Source organism: Notolepis coatsorum, assembly GCF_963971535.1.
Source record: "Notolepis coatsorum genome assembly, chromosome: 3".
NCBI classification, from domain to species: Eukaryota; Metazoa; Chordata; class Actinopteri; order Aulopiformes; family Paralepididae; genus Notolepis; species Notolepis coatsorum.
In genome coordinates this window covers 112,497,057-112,518,717 of record NC_140167.1, presented here as the reverse complement: position 1 = coordinate 112,518,717, position 21,661 = coordinate 112,497,057, and the positions used below count along the sequence as shown (strand labels likewise).

Here is a 21,661-nt window from a genome sequence, read left to right as displayed (position 1 = left end):
TCACCAGGCCCCAACACCAGTCAACAACACAGCAGCAGAGGGGGAGGTCCACCTGGCCGATGGAAGGAACGGCTCCTGTTCAGGCAGAGTGGAGATCTTCCACCGTGGACAGTGGGGGACAGTGTGTGATGATGCCTGGGACCTGAATGATGCCCAGGTGGTGTGTAGACAGCTGGGCTGTGGCCGGGCCCTGTCTGCACCACATACTGCCCTGTTCGGACAAGGCAGTGGACCCATCTGGTTGGATGAGGTCAGGTGTACAGGCAGTGAGTCCAACCTCACACAGTGCAGCCACCAAGGGTTTGGATCCCACGACTGTAGACACAACGAGGATGCTGGTGTTGTCTGTGAAGGTCAGTATGAACATGTATTCCTATAATAACCAATCCTTTCGGGCGGCGGCTACGTGGCGTAGTGGGCAAGGCGCTCGCCACGAAATCTGGAGACGCTGGGCTTGCCTGTTCGAGCCCAGCGCTCCACATTTGCTTTCAGTTTAGCTGGTCGTCCGTACTAATACACATTGGCAGTATTAGGGGGTGGGAAACTGATGGGTGGGGATCGGGCGTTGTGGACAGCGACTCCTACAGGTCGGTTGGTGCGCCTGCGCAGTAGAATCAGGAAGTGTCGGGGCAGCGTGAGCCTCCCACGTGTTACTCCTCGCCACTGAGAGATCGAGCTGCTCAGGTGAAAAGATGCAACTTGTGTTACCTCAAGTACCGGAGGGGACTTGTGCTATGTATGACTTAGTCCACATTGCAGCCGGCTTGTGGGAGGCAAGAAACAGCGTTCGTGACAGGGGAGGGTTGAATTGGATGATACGAAATTGGGATGGGAGAAAATATAGAAAATGGGAGAAAAAGTGTACAAAAAAAATAACCAATCCTTTCTGTGTATGTCAGCATCTGTCATGATGAAAATGTATTTGACTGCTCAGTTTGGACAGCGTTTGGACACAGTGCTTGTCTCCAAATAAAGTAAAAAAAAAATATATATATATATATATATATGCATATATGTATTTGTATTTCAGCTGGTGCTCCGGTGAGACTGGTCAACGGCTACTCTGACAACCCTTGTTCTGGCAGAGTGGAGGTCTACCATGATGACCAGTGGGGGACGGTGTGTGATGATGCCTGGGACCTGAATGATGCCCAGGTGGTGTGTAGACAGCTGGGCTGTGGCCGGGCCCTGTCTGCATCCCATTATGCACATTTTGGACAGGGTAGAGGGCCCATATGGTTGGATGATGTTCAGTGTTCAGGCAATGAGTCATCTATAACAGATTGTAGACATCGGGGGTTTGGAATCCACGACTGTGGTCACAATGAAGATGCTGGCATTATCTGTGAAGGTAAATATATTATGCATAAATACACAACAGATTAATAGACAGAAAATAATGAGATAGTGTTGAGCTGCATCTCAAATCATTCTGGGTCCCAGTTTTCTGATGGTGTAGAATATGTGGCACCTGCTGTTGCCCTTGAGCCCCTCTCGAATACCCCCCACAACCCCCCAAAAAGGGCTTAGACTCCATTTATTTGTGGCAGTTAATATTTACCATACACAATGCATAGATTTATTTTTGTGATAATTTACATGTACAGTGAAAAAAGAAGAAGATATGCCTTGCTGTAAAAGAAATTATTTCTAGGTGAAATTGAATAAATGGTATCTGTTCACAATCTAATCACATTGAACTATTGCTGTATGCGGTGACGTTTCCTTGTTAATGTTGGATCAGTGGGACCTTTAGTTGCCTTGTAGGTTTATGGATATTATTTTCCCCAGTCCTACCAGAGGTTAATACCACAAGACCTCCAGCCACACCTCCTCCCAGACCAATAAACACTACCACCACTACAGCGATAGCCAACATCACCAGGCCACCAACACCAGTCAACAACACAGCAGCAGAGGGGGAGGTCCACCTGGCCGATGGAAGGAACGGCTCCTGTTCAGGCAGAGTGGAGATCTTCCACCGTGGACAGTGGGGGACAGTGTGTGATGATGCCTGGGACCTGAATGATGCCCAGGTGGTGTGTAGACAGCTGGGCTGTGGCCGGGCCCTGTCTGCACCACATACTGCCCTTTTTGGACAAGGCAGTGGACCCATCTGGTTGGATGAGGTCAGGTGTACAGGCAGTGAGTCCAACCTCACACAGTGCAGCCACCAAGGGTTTGGATCCCACGACTGTAGACACAACGAGGATGCTGGTGTTGTCTGTGAAGGTCAGTATGAACATGTATTCCTATAATAACCAATCCTTTCGGGCGGCGGCTACGTGGCGTAGTGGGCAAGGCGCTCGCCACGAAATCTGGAGACGCTGGGCTTGCCTGTTCGAGCCCAGCGCTCCACATTTGCTTTCAGTTTAGCTGGTTGTCCGTACTAATACACATTGGCAGTATTAGGGGGTGGGAAACTGATGGGTGGGGATCGGGCGTTGTGGACAGCGACTCCTACAGGTCGGTTGGTGCGCCTGCGCAGTAGAATCAGGAAGTGTCGGGGCAGCGTGAGCCTCCCACGTGTTACTCCTCGCCACTGAGAGATCGAGCTGCGCAGGTGAAAAGATGCAACTTGTGTTACCTCAAGTACCGGAGGGGACTTGTGCTATGTATGACTTAGTCCACATTGCAGCCGGCTTGTGGGAGGCAAGAAACTGCGTTCGTGACAGGGGAGGGTTGAATTGGATGATACGAAATTGGGATGGGAGAAAATATAGAAAATGGGAGAAAAAGTGGATAAAAAAAAAAAACCAATCCTTTCTGTGTATGTCAGCATCTGTCATGATGAAAATTCATTTGACTGCTCAGTTTGGACAGCGTTTGGACACAGTGCTTGTCTCCAAATAAAGTAAAAAAAAAATATATATATATATATATATATATATATATATATATATATATATGCATATATGTATTTGTATTTCAGCTGGTGCTCCGGTGAGACTGGTCAACGGCTACTCTGACAACCCTTGTTCTGGCAGAGTGGAGGTCTACCATGATGACCAGTGGGGGACGGTGTGTGATGATGCCTGGGACCTGAATGATGCCCAGGTGGTGTGTAGACAGCTGGGCTGTGGCCGGGCCCTGTCTGCATCCCATTATGCACATTTTAGACAGGGTAGAGGGCCCATATGGTTGGATGATGTTCAGTGTTCAGGCAATGAGTCATCTATAACAGATTGTAGACATCTGGGGTTTGGAATCCACGACTGTGGTCACAATGAAGATGCTGGCATTATCTGTGAAGGTAAATATATTATGCATAAATACACAACAGATTAATAGACAGAAAATAATGAGATACAGTGTTGAGCTGCATCTCAAATCATTCTGGGTCCCAGTTTTCTGATGGTGTAGAGTATGTGGCACCTGCTGGTGCCCTTGAGCCCCTCTCGAATACCCCCCACAACCCCCCAAAAAGGGCTTAGACTCCATTTATTTGTGGCAGTTAATATTTACCATACACAATGCATAGATTTATTTTTGTGATTATTTACATGTACAGTGAAAAAAGAAGAAGATATGCCTTCCTGTAAAAGAAATTATTTCTAGGTGAAATTGAATAAATGGTATCTGTTCACAATCTAATCACATTGAACTATTGCTGTATGCGGTGACGTTTCCTTGTTAATGTTGGATCAGTGGGACCTTTAGTTGCCTTGTAGGTTTATGGATATTATTTTCCCCAGTCCTACCAGAGGTTAATACCACAAGACCTCCAGCCACACCTCCTCCCAGACCAATAAACACTACCACCACTACAGCGATAGCCAACATCACCAGGCCACCAACACCAGGCAACAACACAGCAGCAGAGGGGGAGGTCCACCTGGCCGATGGAAGGAACGGCTCCTGTTCAGGCAGAGTGGAGATCTTCCACCGTGGACAGTGGGGGACAGTGTGTGATGATGCCTGGGACCTGAATGATGCCCAGGTGGTGTGTAGACAGCTGGGCTGTGGCCGGGCCCTGTCTGCACCACATACTGCCCTTTTCGGACAAGGCAGTGGACCCATCTGGTTGGATGAGGTCAGGTGTACAGGCAGTGAGTCCAACCTCACACAGTGCAGCCACCAAGGGTTTGGATCCCACGACTGTAGACACAACGAGGATGCTGGTGTTGTCTGTGAAGGTCAGTATGAACATGTATTCCTATAATAACCAATCCTTTCGGGCGGCGGCTACGTGGCGTAGTGGGCAAGGCGCTCGCCACGAAATCTGGAGACGCTGGGCTTGCCTGTTCGAGCCCAGCGCTCCACATTTGCTTTCAGTTTAGCTGGTCGTCCGTACTAATACACATTGGCAGTATTAGGGGGTGGGAAACTGATGGGTGGGGATCGGGCGTTGTGGACAGCGACTCCTACAGGTCGGTTGGTGCGCCTGCGCAGTAGAATCAGGAAGTGTCGGGGCAGCGTGAGCCTCCCACGTGTTACTCCTCGCCACTGAGAGATCGAGCTGCGCAGGTGAAAAGATGCAACTTGTGTTACCTCAAGTACCGGAGGGGACTTGTGCTATGTATGACTTAGTCCACATTGCAGCCGGCTTGTGGGAGGCAAGAAACTGCGTTCGTGACAGGGGAGGATTGAATTGGATGATACGAAATTGGGATGGGAGAAAATATAGAAAATGGGAGAAAAAGTGGATAAAAAAAGAATAACCAATCCTTTCTGTGTATGTCAGCATCTGTCATGATGAAAATTCATTTGACTGCTCAGTTTGGACAGCGTTTGGACACAGTGCTTGTCTCCAAATAAAGTAAAAAAAAATATATATATATATATATATATATATATATATATATATATATATATATATATATATATATATATATATATATATATATATATATATATATATATGCATATATGTATTTGTATTTCAGCTGGTGCTCCGGTGAGACTGGTCAACGGCTACTTTGACAACCCTTGTTCTGGCAGAGTGGAGGTCTACCATGATGACCAGTGGGGGACGGTGTGTGATGATGCCTGGGACCTGAATGATGCCCAGGTGGTGTGTAGACAGCTGGGCTGTGGCCGGGCCCTGTCTGCATCCCATTATGCACATTTTGGACAGGGTAGAGGGCCCATATGGTTGGATGATGTTCAGTGTTCAGGCAATGAGTCATCTATAACAGATTGTAGACATCTGGGGTTTGGAATCCACGACTGTGGTCACAATGAAGATGCTGGCATTATCTGTGAAGGTAAATATATTATGCATAAATACACAACAGATTAATAGACAGAAAATAATGAGATACAGTGTTGAGCTGCATCTCATTCTGGGTCCCAGTTTTCTGATGGTGTAGAGTATGTGGCACCTGCTGCTGCCCTTGAGCCCCTCTCGAATACCCCCCACAACCCCCCAAAAAGGGCTTAGACTCCATTTATTTGTGGCAGTTAATATTTACCATACACAATGCATAGATTTATTTTTGTGATAATTTACATGTACAGTGAAAAAAGAAGAAGATATGCCTTCCTGTAAAAGAAATTATTTCTAGGTGAAATTGAATAAATGGTATCTGTTCACAATCTAATCACATTGAACTATTGCTGTATGCGGTGACGTTTCCTTGTTAATGTTGGATCAGTGGGACCTTTAGTTGCCTTGTAGGTTTATGGATATTATTTTCCCCAGTCCTACCAGAGGTTAATACGACAAGACCTCCAGCCACACCTCCTCCCAGACCAATAAACACTACCACCACTACAGCGATAGCCAACATCACCAGGCCACCAACACCAGGCAACAACACAGCAGCAGAGGGGGAGGTCCACCTGGCCGATGGAAGGAACGGCTCCTGTTCAGGCAGAGTGGAGATCTTCCACCGTGGACAGTGGGGGACAGTGTGTGATGATGCCTGGGACCTGAATGATGCCCAGGTGGTGTGTAGACAGCTGGGCTGTGGCCGGGCCCTGTCTGCACCACATACTGCCCTTTTCGGACAAGGCAGTGGACCCATCTGGTTGGATGAGGTCAGGTGTACAGGCAGTGAGTCCAACCTCACACAGTGCAGCCACCAAGGGTTTGGATCCCACGACTGTAGACACAACGAGGATGCTGGTGTTGTCTGTGAAGGTCAGTATGAACATGTATTCCTATAATAACCAATCCTTTCGGGCGGCGGCTACGTGGCGTAGTGGGCAAGGCGCTCGCCACGAAATCTGGAGACGCTGGGCTTGCCTGTTCGAGCCCAGCGCTCCACATTTGCTTTCAGTTTAGCTGGTCGTCCGTACTAATACACATTGGCAGTATTAGGGGGTGGGAAACTGATGGGTGGGGATCGGGCGTTGTGGACAGCGACTCCTACAGGTCGGTTGGTGCGCCTGCGCAGTAGAATCAGGAAGTGTCGGGGCAGCGTGAGCCTCCCACGTGTTACTCCTCGCCACTGAGAGATCGAGCTGCGCAGGTGAAAAGATGCAACTTGTGTTACCTCAAGTACCGGAGGGGACTTGTGCTATGTATGACTTAGTCCACATTGCAGCCGGCTTGTGGGAGGCAAGAAACTGCGTTCGTGACAGGGGAGGGTTGAATTGGATGATACGAAATTGGGATGGGAGAAAATATAGAAAATGGGAGAAAAAGTGGATAAAAAAAGAATAACCAATCCTTTCTGTGTATGTCAGCATCTGTCATGATGAAAATTCATTTGACTGCTCAGTTTGGACAGCGTTTGGACACAGTGCTTGTCTCCAAATAAAGTAAAAAAAAAAAAAAAAAAAATATATATATATATATATATATATATATATATATATATATATATATATATATATATGCATATATGTATTTGTATTTCAGCTGGTGCTCCGGTGAGACTGGTCAACGGCTACTCTGACAACCCTTGTTCTGGCAGAGTGGAGGTCTACCATGATGACCAGTGGGGGACGGTGTGTGATGATGCCTGGGACCTGAATGATGCCCAGGTGGTGTGTAGACAGCTGGGCTGTGGCCGGGCCCTGTCTGCATCCCATTATGCACATTTTAGACAGGGTAGAGGGCCCATATGGTTGGATGATGTTCAGTGTTCAGGCAATGAGTCATCTATAACAGATTGTAGACATCTGGGGTTTGGAATCCACGACTGTGGTCACAATGAAGATGCTGGCATTATCTGTGAAGGTAAATATATTATGCATAAATACACAACAGATTAATAGACAGAAAATAATGAGATACAGTGTTGAGCTGCATCTCAAATCATTCTGGGTCCCAGTTTTCTGATGGTGTAGAGTATGTGGCACCTGCTGGTGCCCTTGAGCCCCTCTCGAATACCCCCCACAACCCCCCAAAAAGGGCTTAGACTCCATTTATTTGTGGCAGTTAATATTTACCATACACAATGCATAGATTTATTTTTGTGATTATTTACATGTACAGTGAAAAAAGAAGAAGATATGCCTTCCTGTAAAAGAAATTATTTCTAGGTGAAATTGAATAAATGGTATCTGTTCACAATCTAATCACATTGAACTATTGCTGTATGCGGTGACGTTTCCTTGTTAATGTTGGATCAGTGGGACCTTTAGTTGCCTTGTAGGTTTATGGATATTATTTTCCCCAGTCCTACCAGAGGTTAATACCACAAGACCTCCAGCCACACCTCCTCCCAGACCAATAAACACTACCACCACTACAGCGATAGCCAACATCACCAGGCCACCAACACCAGGCAACAACACAGCAGCAGAGGGGGAGGTCCACCTGGCCGATGGAAGGAACGGCTCCTGTTCAGGCAGAGTGGAGATCTTCCACCGTGGACAGTGGGGGACAGTGTGTGATGATGCCTGGGACCTGAATGATGCCCAGGTGGTGTGTAGACAGCTGGGCTGTGGCCGGGCCCTGTCTGCACCACATACTGCCCTTTTCGGACAAGGCAGTGGACCCATCTGGTTGGATGAGGTCAGGTGTACAGGCAGTGAGTCCAACCTCACACAGTGCAGCCACCAAGGGTTTGGATCCCACGACTGTAGACACAACGAGGATGCTGGTGTTGTCTGTGAAGGTCAGTATGAACATGTATTCCTATAATAACCAATCCTTTCGGGCGGCGGCTACGTGGCGTAGTGGGCAAGGCGCTCGCCACGAAATCTGGAGACGCTGGGCTTGCCTGTTCGAGCCCAGCGCTCCACATTTGCTTTCAGTTTAGCTGGTCGTCCGTACTAATACACATTGGCAGTATTAGGGGGTGGGAAACTGATGGGTGGGGATCGGGCGTTGTGGACAGCGACTCCTACAGGTCGGTTGGTGCGCCTGCGCAGTAGAATCAGGAAGTGTCGGGGCAGCGTGAGCCTCCCACGTGTTACTCCTCGCCACTGAGAGATCGAGCTGCGCAGGTGAAAAGATGCAACTTGTGTTACCTCAAGTACCGGAGGGGACTTGTGCTATGTATGACTTAGTCCACATTGCAGCCGGCTTGTGGGAGGCAAGAAACTGCGTTCGTGACAGGGGAGGATTGAATTGGATGATACGAAATTGGGATGGGAGAAAATATAGAAAATGGGAGAAAAAGTGGATAAAAAAAGAATAACCAATCCTTTCTGTGTATGTCAGCATCTGTCATGATGAAAATTCATTTGACTGCTCAGTTTGGACAGCGTTTGGACACAGTGCTTGTCTCCAAATAAAGTAAAAAAAATATATATATATATATATATATATATATATATATATATATATATATATATATATATATATATATATATATATATATATATATATATATATATATATATATATATATATATATATGCATATATGTATTTGTATTTCAGCTGGTGCTCCGGTGAGACTGGTCAACGGCTACTTTGACAACCCTTGTTCTGGCAGAGTGGAGGTCTACCATGATGACCAGTGGGGGACGGTGTGTGATGATGCCTGGGACCTGAATGATGCCCAGGTGGTGTGTAGACAGCTGGGCTGTGGCCGGGCCCTGTCTGCATCCCATTATGCACATTTTGGACAGGGTAGAGGGCCCATATGGTTGGATGATGTTCAGTGTTCAGGCAATGAGTCATCTATAACAGATTGTAGACATCTGGGGTTTGGAATCCACGACTGTGGTCACAATGAAGATGCTGGCATTATCTGTGAAGGTAAATATATTATGCATAAATACACAACAGATTAATAGACAGAAAATAATGAGATACAGTGTTGAGCTGCATCTCATTCTGGGTCCCAGTTTTCTGATGGTGTAGAGTATGTGGCACCTGCTGCTGCCCTTGAGCCCCTCTCGAATACCCCCCACAACCCCCCAAAAAGGGCTTAGACTCCATTTATTTGTGGCAGTTAATATTTACCATACACAATGCATAGATTTATTTTTGTGATAATTTACATGTACAGTGAAAAAAGAAGAAGATATGCCTTCCTGTAAAAGAAATTATTTCTAGGTGAAATTGAATAAATGGTATCTGTTCACAATCTAATCACATTGAACTATTGCTGTATGCGGTGACGTTTCCTTGTTAATGTTGGATCAGTGGGACCTTTAGTTGCCTTGTAGGTTTATGGATATTATTTTCCCCAGTCCTACCAGAGGTTAATACGACAAGACCTCCAGCCACACCTCCTCCCAGACCAATAAACACTACCACCACTACAGCGATAGCCAACATCACCAGGCCACCAACACCAGGCAACAACACAGCAGCAGAGGGGGAGGTCCACCTGGCCGATGGAAGGAACGGCTCCTGTTCAGGCAGAGTGGAGATCTTCCACCGTGGACAGTGGGGGACAGTGTGTGATGATGCCTGGGACCTGAATGATGCCCAGGTGGTGTGTAGACAGCTGGGCTGTGGCCGGGCCCTGTCTGCACCACATACTGCCCTTTTCGGACAAGGCAGTGGACCCATCTGGTTGGATGAGGTCAGGTGTACAGGCAGTGAGTCCAACCTCACACAGTGCAGCCACCAAGGGTTTGGATCCCACGACTGTAGACACAACGAGGATGCTGGTGTTGTCTGTGAAGGTCAGTATGAACATGTATTCCTATAATAACCAATCCTTTCGGGCGGCGGCTACGTGGCGTAGTGGGCAAGGCGCTCGCCACGAAATCTGGAGACGCTGGGCTTGCCTGTTCGAGCCCAGCGCTCCACATTTGCTTTCAGTTTAGCTGGTCGTCCGTACTAATACACATTGGCAGTATTAGGGGGTGGGAAACTGATGGGTGGGGATCGGGCGTTGTGGACAGCGACTCCTACAGGTCGGTTGGTGCGCCTGCGCAGTAGAATCAGGAAGTGTCGGGGCAGCGTGAGCCTCCCACGTGTTACTCCTCGCCACTGAGAGATCGAGCTGCGCAGGTGAAAAGATGCAACTTGTGTTACCTCAAGTACCGGAGGGGACTTGTGCTATGTATGACTTAGTCCACATTGCAGCCGGCTTGTGGGAGGCAAGAAACTGCGTTCGTGACAGGGGAGGGTTGAATTGGATGATACGAAATTGGGATGGGAGAAAATATAGAAAATGGGAGAAAAAGTGGATAAAAAAAGAATAACCAATCCTTTCTGTGTATGTCAGCATCTGTCATGATGAAAATTCATTTGACTGCTCAGTTTGGACAGCGTTTGGACACAGTGCTTGTCTCCAAATAAAGTAAAAAAAAAAAAAAAAAATATATATATATATATATATATATATATATATATATATATATATATATATATATATATATATATATATATATATATATATGCATATATGTATTTGTATTTCAGCTGGTGCTCCGGTGAGACTGGTCAACGGCTACTCTGACAACCCTTGTTCTGGCAGAGTGGAGGTCTACCATGATGACCAGTGGGGGACGGTGTGTGATGATGCCTGGGACCTGAATGATGCCCAGGTGGTGTGTAGACAGCTGGGCTGTGGCCGGGCCCTGTCTGCATCCCATTATGCACATTTTGGACAGGGTAGAGGGCCCATATGGTTGGATGATGTTCAGTGTTCAGGCAATGAGTCATCTATAACAGATTGTAGACATCTGGGGTTTGGAATCCACGACTGTGGTCACAATGAAGATGCTGGCATTATCTGTGAAGGTAAATATATTATGCATAAATACACAACAGATTAATAGACAGAAAATAATGAGATACAGTGTTGAGCTGCATCTCAAATCATTCTGGGTCCCAGTTTTCTGATGGTGTAGAGTATGTGGCACCTGCTGCTGCCCTTGAGCCCCTCTCGAATACCCCCCACAACCCCCCAAAAAGGGCTTAGACTCCATTTATTTGTGGCAGTTAATATTTACCATACACAATGCATAGATTTATTTTTGTGATAATTTACATGTACAGTGAAAAAAGAAGAAGATATGCCTTCCTGTAAAAGAAATTATTTCTAGGTGAAATTGAATAAATGGTATCTGTTCACAATCTAATCACATTGAACTATTGCTGTATGCGGTGACGTTTCCTTGTTAATGTTGGATCAGTGGGACCTTTAGTTGCCTTGTAGGTTTATGGATATTATTTTCCCCAGTCCTACCAGAGGTTAATACGACAAGACCTCCAGCCACACCTCCTCCCAGACCAATAAACACTACCACCACTACAGCGATAGCCAACATCACCAGGCCACCAACACCAGGCAACAACACAGCAGCAGAGGGGGAGGTCCACCTGGCCGATGGAAGGAACGGCTCCTGTTCAGGCAGAGTGGAGATCTTCCACCGTGGACAGTGGGGGACAGTGTGTGATGATGCCTGGGACCTGAATGATGCCCAGGTGGTGTGTAGACAGCTGGGCTGTGGCCGGGCCCTGTCTGCACCACATACTGCCCTGTTCGGACAAGGCAGTGGACCCATCTGGTTGGATGAGGTCAGGTGTACAGGCAGTGAGTCCAACCTCACACAGTGCAGCCACCAAGGGTTTGGATCCCACGACTGTAGACACAACGAGGATGCTGGTGTTGTCTGTGAAGGTCAGTATGAACATGTATTCCTATAATAACCAATCCTTTCGGGGGGGCGGCTACGTGGCGTAGTGGGCAAGGCGCTCGCCACATAATCTTGAGACGCTGGGCTTGCCTGTTCGAGCCCAGCGCTCCACATTTGCTTTCAGTTTAGCTGGTCGTCCGTACTAATACACATTGGCAGTATTAGGGGGTGGGAAACTGATGGGTGGGGATCGGGCGTTGTGGACAGCGACTCCTACAGGTCGGTTGGTGCGCCTGCGCAGTAGAATCAGGAAGTGTCGGGGCAGCGTGAGCCTCCCACGTGTTACTCCTCGCCACTGAGAGATCGAGCTGCGCAGGTGAAAAGATGCAACTTGTGTTACCTCAAGTACCGGAGGGGACTTGTGCTATGTATGACTTAGTCCACATTGCAGCCGGCTTGTGGGAGGCAAGAAACTGCGTTCGTGACAGGGGAGGGTTGAATTGGATGATACGAAATTGGGATGGGAGAAAATATAGAAAATGGGAGAAAAAGTGGATAAAAAAAGAATAACCAATCCTTTCTGTGTATGTCAGCATCTGTCATGATGAAAATTAATTTGACTGCTCAGTTTGGACAGCGTTTGGACACAGTGCTTGTCTCCAAATAAAGTAAAAAAAAAAAAATATATATATATATATATATATATGCATATATGTATTTGTATTTCAGCTGGTGCTCCGGTGAGACTGGTCAACGGCTACTCTGACAACCCTTGTTCTGGCAGAGTGGAGGTCTACCATGATGACCAGTGGGGGACGGTGTGTGATGATGCCTGGGACCTGAATGATGCCCAGGTGGTGTGTAGACAGCTGGGCTGTGGCCGGGCCCTGTCTGCATCCCATTATGCACATTTTGGACAGGGTAGAGGGCCCATATGGTTGGATGATGTTCAGTGTTCAGGCAATGAGTCATCTATAACAGATTGTAGACATCGGGGGTTTGGAATTCACGACTGTGGTCACAATGAAGATGCTGGCATTATCTGTGAAGGTAAATATATTATGCATAAATACACAACAGATTAATAGACAGAAAATAATGAGATAGTGTTGAGCTGCATCTCAAATCATTCTGGGTCCCAGTTTTCTGATGGTGTAGAGTATGTGGCACCTGCTGGTGCCCTTGAGCCCCTCTCCAATACCCCCCACAACCCCCCAAAAAGGGCTTAGACTCCATTTATTTGTGGCAGTTAATATTTACCATACACAATGCATAGATTTATTTTTGTGATTATTTACATGTACAGTGAAAAAAGAAGAAGATATGCCTTCCTGTAAAAGAAATTATTTCTAGGTGAAATTGAATAAATGGTATCTGTTCACAATCTAATCACATTGAACTATTGCTGTATGCGGTGACGTTTCCTTGTTAATGTTGGATCAGTGGGACCTTTAGTTGCCTTGTAGGTTTATGGATATTATTTTCCCCAGTCCTACCAGAGGTTAATACCACAAGACCTCCAGCCACACCTCCTCCCAGACCAATAAACACTACCACCACTACAGCGATAGCCAACATCACCAGGCCACCAACACCAGGCAACAACACAGCAGCAGAGGGGGAGGTCCACCTGGCCGATGGAAGGAACGGCTCCTGTTCAGGCAGAGTGGAGATCTTCCACCGTGGACAGTGGGGGACAGTGTGTGATGATGCCTGGGACCTGAATGATGCCCAGGTGGTGTGTAGACAGCTGGGCTGTGGCCGGGCCCTGTCTGCACCACATACTGCCCTGTTCGGACAAGGCAGTGGACCCATCTGGTTGGATGAGGTCAGGTGTACAGGCAGTGAGTCCAACCTCACACAGTGCAGCCACCAAGGGTTTGGATCCCACGACTGTAGACACAACGAGGATGCTGGTGTTGTCTGTGAAGGTCAGTATGAACATGTATTCCTATAATAACCAATCCTTTCGGGGGGGCGGCTACGTGGCGTAGTGGGCAAGGCGCTCGCCACATAATCTTGAGACGCTGGGCTTGCCTGTTCGAGCCCAGCGCTCCACATTTGCTATCAGTTTAGCTGGTCGTCCGTACTAATACACATTGGCAGTATTAGGGGGTGGGAAACTGATGGGTGGGGATCGGGCGTTGTGGACAGCGACTCCTACAGGTCGGTTGGTGCGCCTGCGCAGTAGAATCAGGAAGTGTCGGGGCAGCGTGAGCCTCCCACGTGTTACTCCTCGCCACCGAGAGATCGAGCTGCGCAGGTGAAAAGATGCAACTTGTGTTACCTCAAGTACCGGAGGGGACTTGTGCTATGTATGACTTAGTCCACATTGCAGCCGGCTTGTGGGAGGCAAGAAACAGCGTTCGTGACAGGGGAGGGTTGAATTGGATGATACGAAATTGGGATGGGAGAAAATATAGAAAATGGGAGAAAAAGTGGACAAAAAAAATAACCAATCCTTTCTGTGTATGTCAGCATCTGTCATGATGAAAATGTATTTGACTGCTCAGTTTGGACAGCGTTTGGACACAGTGCTTGTCTCCAAATAAAGTTAAAAAAAAATATATATATATATATATATTTGCATATATGTATTTGTATTTCAGCTGGTGCTCCGGTGAGACTGGTCAACGGCTACTCTGACAACCCTTGTTCTGGCAGAGTGGAGGTCTACCATGATGACCAGTGGGGGACGGTGTGTGATGATGCCTGGGACCTGAATGATGCCCAGGTGGTGTGTAGACAGCTGGGCTGTGGCCGGGCCCTGTCTGCATCCCATTATGCACATTTTAGACAGGGTAGAGGGCCCATATGGTTGGATGATGTTCAGTGTTCAGGCAATGAGTCATCTATAACAGATTGTAGACATCTGGGGTTTGGAATCCACGACTGTGGTCACAATGAAGATGCTGGCATTATCTGTGAAGGTAAATATATTATGCATAAATACACAACAGATTAATAGACAGAAAATAATGAGATAGTGTTGAGCTGCATCTCAAATCATTCTGGGTCCCAGTTTTCTGATGGTGTAGAGTATGTGGCACCTGCTGTTGCCCTTGAGCCCCTCTCCAATACCCCCCACAACCCCCCAAAAAGGGCTTAGACTCCATTTATTTGTGGCAGTTAATATTTACCATACACAATGCATAGATTTATTTTTGTGATCATTTACATGTACAGTGAAAAAAGTAGAAGATATGCCTTGCTGTAAAAGAAATTATTTCTAGGTGAAATTGAATAAATGGTATCTGTTCACAATCTAATCACATTGAACTATTGCTGTATGCGGTGACGTTTCCTTGTTAATGTTGGATCAGTGGGACCTTTAGTTGCCTTGTAGGTTTATGGATATTATTTTCCCCAGTCCTACCAGAGGTTAATACCACAAGACCTCCAGCCACACCTCCCAGACCAATAAACACTACCACCACTACAGCGATAGCCAACATCACCAGGCCACCAACACCAGTCAACAACACAGCAGCAGAGGGGGAGGTCCACCTGGCCGATGGAAGGAACGGCTCCTGTTCAGGCAGAGTGGAGATCTTCCACCGTGGACAGTGGGGGACAGTGTGTGATGATGCCTGGGACCTGAATGATGCCCAGGTGGTGTGTAGACAGCTGGGCTGTGGCCGGGCCCTGTCTGCACCACATACTGCCCTGTTCGGACAAGGCAGTGGACCCATCTGGTTGGATGAGGTCAGGTGTACAGGCAGTGAGTCCAACCTCACACAGTGCAGCCACCAAGGGTTTGGATCCCACGACTGTAGACACAACGAGGATGCTGGTGTTGTCTGTGAAGGTCAGTATGAACATGTATTCCTATAATAACCAATCCTTTCGGGCGGCGGCTACGTGGCGTAGTGGGCAAGGCGCTCGCCACGAAATCTGGAGACGCTGGGCTTGCCTGTTCGAGCCCAGCGCTCCACATTTGCTTTCAGTTTAGCTGGTCGTCCGTACTAATACACATTGGCAGTATTAGGGGGTGGGAAACTGATGGGTGGGGATCGGGCGTTGTGGACAGCGACTCCTACAGGTCGGTTGGTGCGCCTGCGCAGTAGAATCAGGAAGTGTCGGGGCAGCGTGAGCCTCCCACGTGTTACTCCTCGCCACTGAGAGATCGAGCTGCGCAGGTGAAAAGATGCAACTTGTGTTACCTCAAGTACCGGAGGGGACTTGTGCTATGTATGACTTAGTCCACATTGCAGCCGGCTTGTGGGAGGCAAGAAACTGCGTTCGTGACAGGGGAGGGTTGAATTGGATGATACGAAATTGGGATGGGAGAAAATATAGAAAATGGGAGAAAAAGTGGATAAAAAAAAATAACCAATCCTTTCTGTGTATGTCAGCATCTGTCATGATGAAAATTCATTTGACTGCTCAGTTTGGACAGCGTTTGGACACAGTGCTTGTCTCCAAATAAAGTAAAAAAAAAAAATATATATATATATGCATATATGTATTTGTATTTCAGCTGGTGCTCCGGTGAGACTGGTCAACGGCTACTCTGACAACCCTTGTTCTGGCAGAGTGGAGGTCTACCATGATGACCAGTGGGGGACGGTGTGTGATGATGCCTGGGACCTGAATGATGCCCAGGTGGTGTGTAGACAGCTGGGCTGTGGCCGGGGCCTGTCTGCATCCCATTATGCACATTTTGGACAGGGTAGAGGGCCCATATGGTTGGATGATGTTCAGTGTTCAGGCAATGAGTCATCTATAACAGATTGTAGACATCTGGGGTTTGGAATCCACAACTGTGGTCACAATGAAGATGCTGGCATTATCTGTGAAGGTAAATATATAATATGCATAAATACACAACAGATTAATAGACAGAAAAGAATGACATACAGTGTTGAGGCTTTCTGTATTTTTCACCCATCCCAATTTAGTCGTTATGTCAATTCCCTTCCTGGTCGTTGCGCACAAAATGCATCGATTTATTTTTGTGATCATTTACATGTACAGTTAGAGAAGAAAAAGAAGATATGTCTTCATGTAAAAATGGAATTTTTAGGTGGCTTAAAGAACAATATATATATATTTTTTTTTTATACATTTCAACATTTGATTGCTGCATTCATTTAAATTTTCATTTCATTAGGCGGTCAGGTGGCGTAGCGGAGATTGCGCTCGTCATCAATGCAAGAGGCTGCGGTCTCGACTCCCGGAGTCAGCATTGCCCTGCGGCTTGGGCCGGTTGTCATACTAACTCGTTTGGCTGGGTTAGGGGGAGGGAAGTCGTGGGTGGTAATCTGGCGTTGTGGACAGCGACGCATACAGGTCAGGTCTGGGCGCCTGCTCAGCGAAAGGCAGGAAATGGTGAAGGCAGCGTGAACTCCCACGCGTTACACTTCACCAATGAGAGTACTCGCTGCCAGGTGAGAAGAGAGCCACTGGCTGTCTCCACATGTGTCGGAGGAAGCATGTGGTGGACTTCAGGGTTCCCTTGTACCGACCAGTAGGAGGAACATGCGCACAACAACCAGGTAGGGGAGGGGGGGGAATTGGCATAACAACAAAAAATTGGGATGGGGAGAAAAAATAGAAAAATCAGGCGGAGAAAAAGAGGATACAAAAATATTAAATTTTTCATTTAATTCATTGTGTTCATCATTGTCGTCATCACGTCAGTCCCCACTCCCTAACACACTGACTGTTAGGGTTTGTAACCGACCTCAAACGCAACGGCACAGAGAGGAAGTTCAGAGTTAGCCAAAGCAAGGGCGTATTTATTTACAGAGTCACAAGATGGAATGAATTAGAGCAATCGAACAAACGGGGAATCTGGCATGTGAAGATTGTTGCGGCTCTGCAGATACTCCCAGTAGGTAGTGGTGAGGAATTGGCTAGTGACGTTTGAAGCGGCTCTGCAGATCCTCCCAGCTTTCACTCCCGGTGGAAACGGTGAGAGAGAGAAATCAGAGTTAGCCCAGCGCACACACAGAGGCAGAGAGGTGACTGATCCAGTATAAATCCAAGTGACTTGATCTTCGGTGTACCACACACAAGTTAGCAGAGTCCAGAGAAAAAACAATACGGTATCTTCAGTGTTAATCTAACACAAAAATTAGGTGAGTCCAGTACAAACAAAAACAGGATCTCTTCGGTGTTCACCAAACACACAAAAAACTGATAATCCAAAAGATAGTTTCCAAAAACTCACCAGAGCGCAACGCGAGAAGCGGGCAGATTACGAGGCGTAGCTCCGAACGGGGAACCAGGTTCTCCACAGCAGTTCTCCACAAAAGATCCTGGAGAGCAAAATACAGCAACAGCGACGGGGAAGGCAGGTATATGCAGGTGTAATTCAAAACGACCCAACATCGATAGTAAGGGGGTCTGAGCATATAAAGCCTACAGGGGCGCTGATTACAAGCTGTGACAGCTGCGGGATGAGATTGATACTTGCTTCAAAAGCGTGTGGCGAGGAAAGCACCAATCAACACGGCACGCATTAATCACATAGTACCTTAAAGGAACGGAGCGTGTGGCAGGGAGCGGACCAAAACCTCACACTGACTCTGCTTGGGGTGCTAAATGAATTGCCCCCTAGGCATCATATTTGAAGACGTTGACTGGCTAAATTTATGTTGCTAGGTGCATTTATTTAGCTATGTAATTTTTCAATTGGCTGCGTTGCGCACTGACTGGGGCGATGTTTCTAGCGCCCCAGAAGAGAGAGGTTGATGAACAGGAAGCACAAACAATGATTTATATTTGATATATTACACATTATTGTGCATTCTAAACAAAAACATACTTAAAATGAGTAATTATTATTTATTTAAAATTTTTTTTTTTTAATTTTTAGCTGTGGCCTCTAGTGACATTCCGCCACTAAGTGGGACTTTTAGTTGCCTTGTAGGTTTATGGATATTATTTTTCCCAGTCCTACCAGAGGTTAATACCACAAGACCTCCAGCCACACCTCCTCCCAGACCAATAAACACTACCACCACTACAGCGATAGCCAACATCACCAGGCCAACAACACCAGGCAACAACACAGCAGCAGAGGGGGAGGTTCATCTGGCCAATGGAAGGAACGGCTCCTGTTCAGGCAGAGTGGAGATCTTCCACCGTGGACAGTGGGGGACAGTGTGTGATGATGCCTGGGACCTGAATGATGCCCAGGTGGTGTGTAGACAGCTGGGCTGTGGCCGGGCCCTGTCTGCACCACATACTGCCTTGTTCGGACAAGGAAGTGGACCGATCTGGTTGGATGATGTCAGGTGTACAGGCAGTGAGTCCAACCTCACACAGTGCAGCCACCAAGGATTTGGATCCCACGACTGTAGACACAACGAGGATGCTGGTGTTGTCTGTGAAGGTCAGTATGAACATGTATTCCTATAATAACCAATCCTTTCTGTGTATGTCAGCATCTGTCATGATGAAAATGTATTTGACTGCTCAGTTTGGACAGCGTTTGGACACAGTGCTTGTCTCCAAATAAAGTTAAACAAATATATATATATATATATGCATACTGTATATGTATTTGTATTTCAGCTGGTGCTCCAGTGAGGCTGGTCAACGGCTACTTTGACAACCCTTGTTCTGGCAGAGTGGAGGTCTACCATGATGACCAGTGGGGGACGGTGTGTGATGATGCCTGGGACCTGAATGATGCCCAGGTGGTGTGTAGACAGCTGGGCTGTGGCCGGGCCCTGTCTGCATCCCATTATGCACATTTTAGACAGGGTAGAGGGCCCATATGGTTGGATGATGTTCAGTGTTCAGGCAATGAGTCATCTATAACAGATTGTAGACATCGGGGGTTTGGAATCCACGACTGTGGTCACAATGAAGATGCTGGCATTATCTGTGAAGGTAAATATATTATGCATAAATACACAACAGATTAATAGACAGAAAAGAATGAGATACAGTGTTGAGCTGCATCTCATTCTGGGTCCCAGTTTTCTGATGGTGTAGAGTATGTGGCACCTGCTGTTGCCCTTGAGCCCCTCTCCAATACCCCCCACAACCCCCCAAAAAGGGCTTAGACTCCATTTATTTGTGGCAGTTAATATTTACCATACACAATGCATAGATTTATTTTTGTGATCATTTACATGTACAGTGAAAAAAGAAGATATGTCTTCCTGTAAAAGAAATTATTTCTAGGTGAAATTGAATAAATTGTATCTGTCCACAATCTAATCACATTAAACTATTGCTGTATGCGGTGACGTTTCCTTGGTAATGTTGGATCAGTGGGACCTTTAGTTGACTTGTAGGTTTATGGATATTATTTTCCCCAGTCCTACCAGAGGTTAATACCACAAGACCTCCAGCCACACCTCCTCCCAGACCAATAAACACTACCACCACTACAGCGATAGCCAACATCACCAGGCCACCAACACCAGGCAACAACACAGCAGCAGAGGGGGAGGTCCACCTGGCCGATGGAAGGAACGGCTCCTGTTCAGGCAGAGTGGAGATCTTCCACCGTGGACAGTGGGGGACAGTGTGTGATGATGCCTGGGACCTGAATGATGCCCAGGTGGTGTGTAGACAGCTGGGCTGTGGCCGGGCCCTGTCTGCACCACATACTACCCTGTTCGGACAAGGCAGTGGACCCATCTGGTTGGATGAGGTCAGGTGTACAGGCAGTGAGTCCAACCTCACACAGTGCAGCCACCAAGGGTTTGGATCCCACGACTGTAGTCACACAGAGGATGCTGGTGTTGTCTGTGAAGGTCAGTATGAACATGTATTCCTATAATAACCAATCCTTTCTGTGTATGTCAGCATCTGTCATGATGAAAATTAATTTGACTGCTCAGTTTGGACAGCGTTTGGACACAGTGCTTGTCTCCAAATAAAGTAAAAAAAAGAACTAAATATATATATGCACACTGTATATGTATTTGTATTTCAGCTGGTGCTCCGGTGAGACTGGTCAACGGCTACTCTGACAACCCTTGTTCTGGCAGAGTGGAAGTCTACCATGATGACCAGTGGGGGATGGTGTGTGATGATGCCTGGGACCTGAATGATGCCCAGGTGGTGTGTAGACAGCTCGGCTGTGGCCGGGCACTGTCTGCATCCCATTATGCACATTTTGGACAGGGTAGAGGGCCCATATGGTTGGATGACGTCAGGTGCACAGGCAATGAGTCTGCGATCACACAGTGCAGCCATCAAGGGTTCGGATCCCACAACTGTGGTCACCACGAGGATGCAGGTGTTGTCTGCAACTGTTAGTCTGCAACACTACTATCACCGACATCTAAGAAGGGAGATCCCCCCTTGAATGGCCCTTCTAAGGTTTCTCTCCTCCACACTGCCTGTGGACCATTTTTCCCTATTGTTAGGTTTTAGTGAGTTTTTCCTTACCTTCGCGTGGGGTATGTCTGGGAGTGCTTGCATTCTTTCATTTATTTGCATTTATTTTAAATTTGTTGGACCTTAAGGTGTTCTTGTTCTGTTCTCGATTTATTGTTATGTTTTCTTCTTGACTTGTTTAAAGAAGACATGTACGGCCCATGGGGACATTAACGTGTGTTGTCGGGCCTTATAAATAAATTTGATTTGATTTGATTTGAGTCTGTGAAGGTAAATATGAATATGTATAGCTGTATTAATAGTAGGGCTGGGACTACTATAGGGCTGGACCGCGCCGTGGAAATGGCAGCGGTGATACACATACGTTGTCTTAAGACTTAGCATGTAACATGTATCATCAAATGCGCATGTTGGTGTGAAATTTATGTGTGCCATTATTACTATCAACTAATAATTGTGGAATATTA

The 21,661-nt window shown here is 46.9% G+C and overlaps 1 protein-coding gene across 1 annotated transcript in view; it reads left to right on the top strand.

Annotated features, from left to right (window-relative positions):
• Positions 1-21,113, top strand: part of LOC311225960 (scavenger receptor cysteine-rich domain-containing protein DMBT1-like) — a gene marked incomplete at both ends in the record, with an annotated part of 24,897 nt that extends 3,784 nt beyond the window's left edge. Inside the window, 14 exons of the mRNA XM_084311347.1 lie at positions 8-353; positions 1,792-2,232; positions 3,696-4,136; positions 5,765-6,085; positions 7,572-8,012; positions 9,660-9,980; positions 11,489-11,929; positions 13,496-13,816; positions 15,256-15,693; positions 16,366-16,686; positions 18,787-19,227; positions 19,422-19,569; positions 20,214-20,605; positions 20,788-21,113. Coding sequence (XP_084167473.1) covers positions 8-353; positions 1,792-2,232; positions 3,696-4,136; positions 5,765-6,085; positions 7,572-8,012; positions 9,660-9,980; positions 11,489-11,929; positions 13,496-13,816; positions 15,256-15,693; positions 16,366-16,686; positions 18,787-19,227; positions 19,422-19,569; positions 20,214-20,605; positions 20,788-21,113 — 5,139 coding nt within the window. The remainder of the gene's footprint in view (positions 1-7; positions 354-1,791; positions 2,233-3,695; positions 4,137-5,764; positions 6,086-7,571; positions 8,013-9,659; positions 9,981-11,488; positions 11,930-13,495; positions 13,817-15,255; positions 15,694-16,365; positions 16,687-18,786; positions 19,228-19,421; positions 19,570-20,213; positions 20,606-20,787) is intronic.
• Between the last annotated feature and the right edge of the window lie 548 nt (positions 21,114-21,661).